Raw genomic sequence first — 12,585 nt, 5'->3', positions numbered from 1 at the left:
TTCCGGGTAATGATTTAAGGGTTAAATAGAGGTTCCTCCAGGTTTTGTGGGTAAACAGAATATTAAGTATCACCAACAGTTCAATGCCTGACTTTAGCTCTTTGTATCAATGAACCTCTGAACCTTCATCTTCTCATCTGTAAAGTAGGAATGAATAAACCTGCTGCACTTACTAAAAAGCACATTTTGGAAAGTGAATGAGATCATACATGGAGGAGTGCTTTATGAACTGTCATGGCATCCGCACTTTAAATATTAATATGATAGCGATGGTCATCATTTTGACCAAGAAGAATATTCACACTAAGACTCAAAGACTTTTTATATCTGCCATGCAAATTCTTTATATTCACGCTCTTCATTTCTCTCCTCTCTCTCAGTTTTCATAGACACACATTAAAATAGTATCTCAGAGATATGGGAGGGGGTGTCCAAACCCCTCCCATTTCTCAGAGAGGAAAGAAAATTACTCTGTGACTTAAAAACATATTTGAACTGTCAAATGCACTTACAGCCAGCCATCAAAATTGTGAAGTGTATATCACAGTTTCCTTTTGTTCAGTGACAATGTAAAAATCACAAGTTTTCCATGAAGATGGAAAAGAAAGAAAAAATTAGTACTGAAAGAATCTGCATGGTGATAGCATTGCCCAGGGATTGGAAGAAACACCTATGGGTTAACATATAATAGTGGTTATACTGTTTTTTGTGTCTGATGGGGGGCATATTTTGGGTCCATAAGTCTATAAAAGCTGGCACATTTTGTAAAGTCAGTCCTATTTCTTCTCCCTCTCAATTCCACACCACGACAGGAGCCTTACCTCCTTCCCACCTTTTCACCGATGATTTCCATTCCTGGATTTAGGGCATTCCCCTGCTTTGATGGATAGACTATGAAAAGTTATGCATTTGACGTGAACTACAGGAATTAGAAAAGTTGAGATGTCATAAGGCACAAAATAGACGTTTTGTGGAGCAGGCAGGGGGAGGAGTGGTGAGAAAGTTTTTCTGCCTTTTCATTGTAAAATGATTTCTCTTTCAAAACTCAGGTGACCGTGACAGATGGTGGTTCCTCTCCAAAACAGTCAACCATTTGGGTGGTGGTTCAGGTTCTGGATGAAAATGACAACAAGCCCCAGTTCCCAGAGAAGGTCTACCAGATCAAGCTGCCGGAACGTGACCGGAAGAAGAGGGGAGAGCCCATTTACAGAGCTTTTGCGTTTGATAGAGATGAGGGCCCCAACGCAGAAATCTCCTACAGTATCGTGGATGGAAATGATGATGGAAAGTTCTTTATTGACCCTAAAACTGGCATGGTTTCTTCCCGAAAGCAATTTACAGCAGGGAGTTATGACATTCTAACGGTAAGATTTTTCTGAACCTCAATAACATTAACAGGGGACGGGGCTATTCTTGTGTATGTTCCTTTGAGCCATAAATCTTTAGAGTAAAAAGGGCAGCCATAGAGCTGTGGAAGGCTGCTTTCTGTTTCAATGATATTCTTAAATAACGAGACTGTTTCCTTTGGTTGCGTCCTATCAGCACACTCCCCCATTCCCAGTCCACAGCCTGCTCCATCACAAACTCACCACACTTCCTGTGGCCCTCAATCCTTTCAAGGTACTGAGCACAGATGTAAACTGAACATATCACTACATGTGTCCTCAAGACTTCCCAAAGAAAACAACTTTTGTAATTCTTGACAATGGGATAGAACATGAATTGAGCTGTGTAAATTGCGAGACACAAATCACAGCTATGTTTATTCCGTAAAAAGAAAAAAATCTCAAGTAAAAAGTAACTGATTTTTCATTGTTATATAATTAAAAATGAAAATAAACATGGGCACCATTTCAAATAAAGACTTAAACCCCCATATCTAAGGGAGTTGTATATGGTGCTCCCCCGACCCCCAACCACTTTAGATATGTAACACCTATGCCAGAAAGGGGACTGGTCATCCTTACAAGTGATGGGCACTTTTGAGCTCCCAACAAATGTCAATAGTTGGAGCCATCTGCCATCCTTCTCTTAGTCCTCAGCATTCTCTGTTGTATACAGTCAGTCTTTTATTATTTTAAATGATGGTCTCAGTCCCTTGATTTATCTCTTCACTCCTATAGGCTGGACTTGGGTTCCTTTCCCTGCTCAGTAACATATCCAGAACAGTGGCCTGAGAAAGGAGGATAGTAAAAAACTAGCCCCATTTCTACCATTAGAAACTCTGATGTATTATGTGCTATTATAGAGACTTACCAATGGGAATCTTTGAGGACTGGATAGATTATAGTGGATACTGTTGGTGCCCCACCAGATCCCCTGTAGCAGGCTGGTGCCACTAACCCTCAACTGCTAAAAGCTCGTAGCTGCCCCCTTCTCCAGAGACTTGTCCTTGGCTGAACTTCTTGGCCCAAGAGATTCTACACTCCCAGTCCAACCCAGCAGCTCACAGCCAATGACTGACTGACACCAGTTATAGAAGTCCAACCCTCTTGCCTCCAGGTAGATCCAATTCTGTGGTGCAATTAATAATTCAGAGCTCCCCATGGGATCAGGCTGAGGTTAGACTGCAGCTGAGACCACATCCTTGCTTAGCATCTTCCCCTATCTATCCTGCTTTCTTCACTCCCTTTCTCTTGAGAACACTTCCCCACCCCACCCGCCAACCGAAATCATTTGTACTCAAATCCCCATCTTAAGCTCTGCTCCTAGGAAACCTGACCTAAGACATCTATCTTTAAGGGTCCTTCATCTCACAGGAATTTTCTGGGGCAAAGTGACCATCTATGAACACATAGCATTAGGGTTCTATGAGTTGTCACTGTCTTAAAAGGCTTTAACTGTTGGGGCTGGCCCCGTGGCCGAGTGGTTAAGTTCGCGTGCTCCGCTGCAGGCGGCCCAGTGTTTCGTTGGTTCGAATCCTGGGCGCGGACATGGCACTGCTCATCAGACCACGCTGAGGCAGCGTCCCACATGTCACAACTAGAAGGACCCACAACGAAGAATACACAACTATGTACCCGGGGGCTTTGGGGAGAAAAAGGAAAAAACAAAATCTTTAAAAAAAAAAGGCTTTAACTGTTAGCCATGCACCTATAAATGTTATTTTTAATATAATAGTTAAAAATCCTTTTTTTAAATTTTGATTTATCTCCTGTTTGTTTCTGCTTGTTGTTTCTGCTTGTTGGACTTGATCCCCGCATTTAGGTACAGGACACCCTAGCAGTTCACCCTGCTAGCCGAGTGAGGAGACATGCTTTCCTCAGCCCTTATATCAGACCACAGAGAAGAGACATTAGCACTCTCCTCCCCACCCTGCTGCCTCTAGGAGCCCATGCTTCCACCAAGAGAGCTCTCCTCACCCCTTCAGACCTGGCCTAACTGAAGGGCCTCTGGGGTGGTTAGAGCAAGGCTGCTGCCTTTCCCACACTTACTCCCATCACCCTCTGTGATTCTGTGTGAATGGAGTGCTTCTCCAGAATAAAGGAGAAGCCAGGAGCTGCAAAACACGACCTCTCTCTCTCTCTCTCTCTCTCTCTCTCACACACACACACACACACACACACATCATTCACACTTAAGTAAGGATTTACAATGCACTTTATTCCCTTTCAAGCATCACCACCAGAGGTATAAGGAGTCAAATTGGCTATTTCTACTCATGTAACTATCATTCATGACCATAAAACACTAAAAATTGTAACTGCAACATTTGTTTTTCAAGTTTTCCACATCTGTAAGGTTGGCGGTTGTTCAAATCACCTTCTGGCGAATGTGGTGTGGGGCCCCTGCGTGACTAAGTCGTTTCCCTGCAATTCCCAAGCCCATGCTCCCAGATCTCCACTCTCTTCTTCCTCTTGCTGACACTGTGATGAGGATGGACTCTCAGCCCAACGACATGTGAGTGACAGATCTAAACTTCCACGAGGATTCAAGCTCTAAGACATCTTTCTGTGCTCTCTCCATGTGTGAGTAGATAAAGGCGGTGGACAATGGGCGCCCACAGAAATACTCCACAGCCCGCCTCCACATTGAGTGGATTAAGAAACCACCCCCTTCACCTATACCGTTGACCTTCGATGAGCCGTTTTATAACTTCACAGTCATGGAAAGTGATAGAGTCACCGAGATTGTGGGGGTGGTGTCTGTGCAGCCAGCTAACACTCCTCTGTGGTTTGACATAGTTGGTAAGTCTGAGTCCTCCAGAGCAGTATCGGGCAATGTAATCATTGACTGTTTGGAGCAACTAGCAAAAAAACACCAAAACCACACTAACGATTAGTGCTAAGATTAAAAGATGTCTAGTGCTGGAATGCAAAAGAGCCAGTAAAATGAATAATCGACCTGTGCTTTCGTACCGACTCTGTAGCTAAGCTGAGCAGAAAGTGCTCTCTGGCTGGATTTTCCATAGTATGTTATTTACCGCAATCTTAGTGTCTTTCTGTGTGTCATTTAAATTCTATTGTCACACTTGGCTAATCTCATTTCTAAATGTATTGATGGTACTAGACTTGCTGTCCTTCATTTCTCTCTTTTTCTTCACCTTTTTTCTGCATTCTGTTCTTTTTTTTTCTGCTCCCGACTGCCCTGCTTCAAGGTGGCAAGCATGCTCGAGAGATGTTCTGTATTCTACAGACAGCTTGTGGGCAGAACTGTTCAACAGAAGGTACCCTTAGTGCAAACACATTTGCTAAAATACAGCTATCCAATCTGCCTTTTACGGGTTTTTTTTTTTTAAGCAAATTAAATTACATCTTTCATAACTGCCTGTGACAGGCTGAAGTGCAGCCCACAGATTTCATACATGCCTCTAACAGCTCTCGCCTTACTGGTATCCAGTGACTCCTTTGTTCGAGGTGTGATGGGGTTCGGATTTGGGGGCGGGGGGTTGTTTTAATTTAGTTTTTTTCTTTGCTTTTGAGGTATGTGGGCTTTCTGTTTTGTTTTTATCTTTTTGTCGGTTGGTTTCTTTAACTGGGCCTTTTCCAATTGAAAAATAAATTCAAATATACCCCTGTTTTGCAGCAGTGGTGCCATTCAGAGGCAAAAAGCCCCACTAGCAAGAGTCCCCTGGCTGCTGTCCACAAAATGAAGGGCAGGAAATCGAACCCAGATATATAGCCAGTGAGAGCTTCCCGCACGAGCTGAATAGAGAAAGCAGATGGAAGCGTGCAGGATAGACCTTGGGAGCCAACCTTTAAATTCCTTGAAAGAAAGCAAGCAAGCACACCAGGCTGCAAAAGGAGAGGACAAAACAGCCCTCCTGCCCTCAACAAACTGGCAGGGAGAGGCGGTGGAGAGGAAATAAGTGTGAGGATCAGGAAACAAAACGGGCTTTTGCTAAGAGGAGAGAGGGGAGAGTGTGTGCCAGCCCCGGATCTGACACTGGGTTGAGCTGGAGCTGACTTCCCACGGTTCTCCGTGGGAGGCAGGGAATCCAGAGAGCTGGTCTGGGGGAATCATTTCCTTCCACATGTCACTGCCTGGATAGGATGGGCAGGAATCTGCCTCTCTTCCCTGGAATGGCTGGATCTGGGGAAAGCATTTAGAACATTCCACATCTGTTTTAATGAGGCACAGAAAAAGAACACCCCATGGCCCCTAATCAAACCTCAGTAGAGGGTCCTCTGAACTCCCAAAAAGAAAGGGCTTGTTTTCTACCTATTTCATTTTGTGGAATGACAGTAGAACGTCTTTGTTTTACTTAACTGGCATTAATCACACCATTCCTGTACATGACATCCTCATTCCAAGCTTTCAACTCCTTCTTCATCTCCACTTAATGCATTTGAAATAGACCCTCTTCCAATCCGTGAAAGATAGCTCTCCTTCTGTATCTTCTCAGAATTTTCAGCTCTTTAAGCTATTATCTGATGTAGCTTCTTCTTTCTCAATGAAACAAAGGGTCAGACATAAGCATCATCCGGTTGTCTGTGCTATCACCTTTGTTGATTCTTTCACTACCACCGTTAATCGGAGTCATAGAAAATGCATCTCAGTTTAAGCTCGTGTCCCTGGTGCCAGGTCTTCGTGGGCATATGCACTAGTGACTTCTTTTAAATAGTCCAAAGGAGAGTGCATTTGAAACCCAATAGGCAACAGGGCTCTGGCTGCTGTCCTGAGCTGTGGGAGGAGTTACCCTCCCATCAGCCACCAGTTTATCTCCCTCCTCCCTGACACTGTAGTTTGCAAGCACCGCTACAGCCCAACAGCACTTCTTCTCTGCCTTGCATGATCCATGCATGTAACCTCCTGACCTGCAGCACATCCCACTATGACCCCCACCCACCCCAGGATGCCCTTGCTTGTACCCCACTTCAAAAATCCTACAAGCACAGCTTTCTCTGATGCTCACTCTGACCAGACGTCTGACCCCAGTTATCCAAGTCACTTTTGCAATTCCTCGGCATTCCTTCACGTGTGTGTGTATGATTGTGTGTAGGTAGGCGTGCCTGGTAGTGCTGCATGTAAACTTGCTTGCATGTTTTTCATGTCAGCATTATCAGTGCTGTTGTATATTTTCATTTGTGTTAATCCTATTTCCATTCTTAACCCTTAAGGTCAAGGCCCATGTCTCCTCATCCCTTCCTCCTGCCAGTGCTTCTGTTGCTCTCTATCCTGGGTGAGTGGAATAAACAATGGTGACCACTGGAGGTTGCCCCAGGCAGCCAATGCCTTAATCCTATTGATGCCTCCTGAGACCAAAGTCAGTGTGACCTTCCGTCATATTCCCAGCCATAGCAACCATAGCATCTTTGACAAAATGAGACCTAGTCCAAGGAGAGAGGGGCAGTTTACAGATGAGAGCCCTCCCTGGAAGGAGTGTCTTTAGGCTGCTCCAAATGTATATCCAGGAATCATTATCAAAAACATAGCTTCATGCTTTTCCGTCTTTGTTTCTGAATGCTGTACTCTTCCTATAGAACCTTCTCGGTTTTAATGCACCAAGTAGTTCTCTTAATGAAGACCTACAGGGTTGTCCCTCTGGTCTGTGATGCTTCATCTCAGAAATTTCACTGTAGATCTGGCAACATCTTGCTGAGCTTCTCCTACAAATCCAGCTTACTGAACCAGATGCCCAAACAGAACATCCAGCCAACAACATCTTGAAATGCCAACTGTTTATTTCACCATGAAAGTAAAATCTTTTTCCCAGGTGCTGGTTGTTTTCAGTATCGTTATGGTCCCCCTTCTATCAAAAGCCCCTTTTGAAAATCCTTTCTGATCTAACAAAGTCATTTTTTTTTTCCAATCTGCTGACGACATCTTTCCCTTTCTCTAAAAACCTATTGTTGGGGCTGGCCCCGTGTCTGAGTGGTTAAAGTTCAGCACACTTCACTTTGGCGACCCAGGTTCATGGGTTCAGATACCGGGCACAGACCTGCTTTGTTCATCAGCCATGCTGTGGAGGCATCCCAGATACAAAGCAGAGGAAGACGGGCAACAGCACCAATCTTCCTCACCAAAATAAAATAAAAATTGTCAGCTTAAGAGAAGCCTCGGAGTGGGGGAAAGGCTGAAGCAAATACCAGTGATGTGACTCAAAATCCTGTGGGTTTCAAAGGGTGGAGGAGTTGCCAAATGTAGTCTGAGATCCTCTTCCTCATCTAACAAAAAAAACCTATTGTTTTCTTTATCATATTCAGATGTTTCATTCTCACTTTCATGATTTCTTGCTTGTTTATCCTTGGACATCAAAACTCTCTTCTCTCTCTTCCCTTCCTCCTTACCTAAGCATCTTCCCTGGCCAAGCTAACAAAGAGGGAAAAGAGGAAGAATAATGCTTCCCAATGCTTAAGCAGCTTAGCAGTGTACTCTAGCTGAATGCTGAGGATAGACACGAGGTAGGTAATGTCGTCATGGATCTGAAGTGAGGCCTCAGGTTTAAGTGTAGGTCTTGCCTAGGTAAATACTCTTATGACTCTTCCACGGAGAGTCAGGGTTTGGTTCCATTATAGACTCAGTGCATTCAGAAACCTATACAGACACTCAGGGTTACAGAGCATACAACATCCTGTCCTAGCACCTACAGCTTACAAGTGCTGTAACAATAAATTCTCGCTGAGTAAGCAGAGAGTCTAGTCTCTCCATTTCCATATTTCCAGATCTACCTAATTCTTGTTTAACTGCATTTCTTTTCATCCCACCATAATATGAACTCTCAAAAACTGTGTGGTGAGCAAGATTTTGTTACTCAGTCTGGACCCCTAAACCAAGGACCTACCCATCACTTTCTTGTGCCTCCAAAGAGACCACTGCTTACGATGTTACGTAGCTAGACTCTCCTCAGCTTCCAGAAACAGAAGCCTTATTTTTAACCAAGTTAAGGAAGCTGTAATTAAAAGGAACACAATAAAGTTCAGCTGTTCTGTGTTTAAGCAGCCCAACATACAGCATGTTCCTTCACTGTGTTAAAAGGGAAAGAAAATGAAGGGAACAAAAATAACCCATAATTCTTTGTGGTTTTCCCACGTATCTTCCCACTTCTCAGGAGACTACGGTTTCAACCCAGCAGCTCCTTGATTTACATACTCTCTAATGTGCACACAATCTGGTTCGCAGTTCAGTTCCCCTATCTTTATCCCAATAGCAAATATTTGTATTGTAAAGACCACCATTATTATACACGTCAAACAATTCCTCTTTATGCACAGTTTGATGGGGGATCCTGCTACCCAATTTTCTAGCTCTTCACCTGACTTAGACTAGAAAAATGGCTTTCCTTGTAGATGGTAAGCACTTAAAATATCTTTGTTTATTTGCCTCACCCAACATATGGAGAAGAGAAAGGCTGTTGTTTGAAAATAATTCTCTGGTGGTGCGAGGTGGCACATAGGTCCAACTTCAGCTGAAATAGCTTTCTGTGTTGCGGGTACGTAAAGACTACCTTGGCCCTTAGTTTGTCATAGGTTCTTGCAGACGTTGGGTTCTTGACTGTTTTTGTCTCATAAGCTTACACCTGTCCTTCTTGAATCTGGTCCTCAACGGAGCCGTCCCTATTAAGGTTAGATCAAGTAGGCAAGTTAAAGTCTTTGATAGCACCAGCAGCAGCCCTGTTCTCTCACTAGAGCTTGGACATCTCTGGGTCTTCTCTAACCAAGTGGCCATATTTCTTTATCACAAAGCTCTCACCCATCCCTCCTGAGAGAGGCCGTGCCTGTGTACCATTTCTAATACAGCTGTTCTTCCATCAGAGTGCCTGTTGCTCAAGTCATTCATTTGACATCAAACACTTCATTTCTCCTATTGCACTTCATTCCTAATTTGGTTCCAAACAGGCCTCTCTTTTCTCCATGGCAATGATACACTCCATAGGAGCACATCTGAAGAGACTTTAGGAAAATAATAAAAAGCCTAAACAACACTTTGTATAGTAATTGTTTTAAGAAAATGAATTTTAAACCAGATTCTGGAAGGTATTTTCCTTCTTGACACTGTTTCCTGAGCTCCATCCCACGTCTCCTGCCTTCCATGTTAATATCCTCTTCAGCCCTGTACTCTGCTTGCTTCATTCCAAGGCAGAAATTTATTCATAATCAAACCGTAACTGGTATTTAGCATTTTTCCTTAAGTTACATATGCATACTGAACGTGAATGAATAGCTTGCGAACGACTCCCTTAATTCATTGAGATCCATCAGCTCAGTGTTTTGGAAGCTTCTCACATAACACTTCCCCCATTGGTTACTACTAGATTTTAGTTGGATTTACATAATTACACATAGAGTGAAATGGAATCATATGCTAGGGGAGGGGCCTGGAAGCTTCTCGAAAGAGGAAGCTTTGTAATACTCACCATTGGATCTCTTCATGGAGAGATGGTGTTGCTTTTGTACCCCCTTTAAAGAAAAACTTGACTAAACCATGACCCAACACTCTGTTGCCCAGTACATTCCAGGAGTAGCTGCTGGCGCAAAGTATTTTCATTCTTGTCCCATTTTTAAAACTTTTTAGGACATTCCAACATGCTATGTTTAACTTTAGGACCCAATAGAAATCCAACCCCCTCTTCTCTGTGTTTACACTATCACACTGGGCTTGACCGAAAAAGGTCACAGAGAAATGTCCCTGACATGAATTATCTGTTATGTGGGCTGTTCACAACCTCGCTTTTAACCATCTCTGCCGCACACCCCTGCAGCAACGCTCAGGCTGTGACTTTTCTAATTTCCCACTTTGTTGAAACTCAGCCCAGCTCGGCGGTGTCCTCCATCCTCCCCACCTTCTGTTTAGCCTAATGCTGCTGCACCAACATACTCTGGCTTTGCATGTTGTGTTACTGGCTCTGAGGAAGCACATCTTGTTTAAACGGAATGCTGCTAGGGAAAATGGACTCCTTCCATTTGATATTCTCACCCCAGATGAATTGGACATGGTTTCCTATGAAATGAAATCACCTTTCAGGCTAAAAAGGAGCCTGAAAAATGAGCCCTGGGGGAGAGATATGGAGTCGTTTATGAAATGGGATGCTTAAGTGGTAGGTTATTAAATTGTGAGAGGGTTGATGGTGAACTGCTGGTCTAGATTCTGTGTCCCTTGTCAGAAATTCATTTTAAAACTCAGGGAAGATTCTGGAAACCTTGTTTTACATGAAATATTGGTTTAACTAGGACCAAATGCCCTCAAAGTGAGTATCCAAGGCTGCTAGCCACACCGATGGACTGAGAGACACTTCACAGGCTCTCCCAAGCACTCCTTGATCTGCATTCTGTTTGTCTATCTATTTTAGAAGTTCCTGGTCTAGAATATTTGAAACAGTAAAAATGAATGAGAGAGATACACACACACATGTAGGAAGAGAGAACCACAAAAAATTATAACAACAGTAGCCAAAAATGTTTTTTGATATGAAAAATGACTAATAAGAAAGCACACAATCTATATGCCATATGTAAAATATGTAAATGTTATGCCACTAAGCACATGAAATGATTATGTATTTCTGCATAGGGCCCCGAGGAAAATGGGAGTCTCAGGAAGTGAGGGAGAGTGTATAAGATGGCAATATTGAAACAGTAACTAAAACCAGAAATCTTTGCTTGCATGTTCTCCAAATTTCGTTTTTGTTCATCTTTAAACTGGAACAACCAAAGTTTTATAATTTGCATAATTTCTATTTTGCCTTGACCTGCAAATTTTCACCTGCTAAAATAATTAACCATGAAGGATGAGTCCTTCCCCTCCTTCCACCCCCACCAAAAAAATGACAATCCTCAGATTTAAGAAAGTAAACACCTCGGTTAGGAACACATTCTAAAGAGGAGTTTAAGTGTGATTTAAAATATGATTTAGTAGCCGCCAGATACGACTTGAGAAGTTGCATTCTCGTCTTTCCTTCTACACAGGTCTTAGGTGATTTCATGTTCTTTCTTTGAAAGTTTCCATGGCAGTTTTTTCAGAATGTAGCCCTTGATACCAAGTAATTTTTCCTTGCTCATTAGGACGGGTCTTCAAGCACTTGAATCAGCCCTACATTTTATTTTATGTGGTTATTAACATGAAACATTCCCTTTGAAAGAGACACGGTGACCTAAGGCTTGTTCCCTGTCAGCCCAGATTTCCTCCCTTTTCTCCTTATCCTCTTCTTCAAAAGACTTTTTTTGGAGTTAACATTTAGCACTCCTCAGTAAATCAATTAAAGATATTAATTGGAAGATGAGTCTCTTTTTAGATGAAATTTTTGAAAAATATATCATCTCCAAGCAATTCTCTGGTACCCCGTACCTCCATAACTTTAATTAAATGTCAAGGGCAATTATGTTCTCTCCAGCAATTAAATTATCTTAAGTGTATATGACAGCTGCAAGCAATAAGTATTTGAAATATATATGACCAGGTTTTTTTTTTAAGTAAACCATATTATTTATTTTGTGTCACCGTACATCAAATTCTAGTAATTTAAGTAAAACTCTCCTCTGCTTTAACTCATCTGCCCATTTATAATTGTAATATCATAGAAATTGTATATAGTATTGCTGATTGAGCAGAAAAATAAAATGCAAAAAAACATTGAATGTAAGAGAAGCCAAGATTTCTTTTCTAAAATATGAAATTAAATAATTGCATTGCCCTGTGTTCCATAGTTAAATAAAATTACTGTCCAAGAATAAAATTAGTTGACATCATGAATTTCAGACTAAAATAAATAGAGCTTTTGGACATATACTGATGTTTAATTAAAATCATTCCAGCTTTTATACCACTGTCTTCCCTCCCTCTTAAAAGAATCTTTCATTTTGGGAAGGATCATAAACCACACTTTGGTTCACAAAGATGGAAACATCTATAGTAATTTCAACAAGGCCTGTGTTGTCTTAAGCACATTATTCACCATCGTGGATCATACCTGGTCTCAGGGGGAAAAGTAAAGTTTTCTGAACTTTTATATTAATTGTTTTATAAGCTGATGTTACATAAGCTGATATTTTCCTCTACTTCTGTTCAGATTTTATTTTGTAAATCTCCCATAAACTCTCTACTTTTGGGGGAGAAAAATAATTCACACTGTCAAGATAGCAAAAGAAAATATTTCTCTCTCTATATATCCCAATTTGCAGATGTAGAATTTTTAATATGAAATTCAGG

At 42.0% G+C, this 12,585-nt stretch overlaps 1 protein-coding gene across 4 annotated transcripts in view; it reads left to right on the top strand.

Annotated features, from left to right (window-relative positions):
- The window catches only part of FAT3 (FAT atypical cadherin 3), a 617,178-nt gene that overhangs the window by 489,755 nt on the left and 114,838 nt on the right, over nucleotides 1–12,585 (top strand). For 2 of the 4 annotated variants that reach the window (XM_070273207.1, XM_070273205.1), the window contains exons 5-7: nucleotides 1,050–1,364; nucleotides 3,977–4,187; nucleotides 4,598–4,666. In XM_070273207.1, the coding sequence (XP_070129308.1) occupies nucleotides 1,050–1,364; nucleotides 3,977–4,187; nucleotides 4,598–4,666 (595 nt within the window). The remainder of the gene's footprint in view (nucleotides 1–1,049; nucleotides 1,365–3,976; nucleotides 4,188–4,597; nucleotides 4,667–12,585) is intronic. The other 2 variants (XM_023645581.2, XM_023645579.2) reach the window with 1 other exon arrangement.

This window comes from Equus caballus, chromosome 7 (genome assembly GCF_041296265.1).
Source record: "Equus caballus isolate H_3958 breed thoroughbred chromosome 7, TB-T2T, whole genome shotgun sequence".
Lineage (NCBI taxonomy): Eukaryota > Metazoa > Chordata > Mammalia > Perissodactyla > Equidae > Equus > Equus caballus.
Note: the sequence above shows the minus strand (reverse complement) of the source record. Positions and strands in the feature narration are given on the sequence as shown.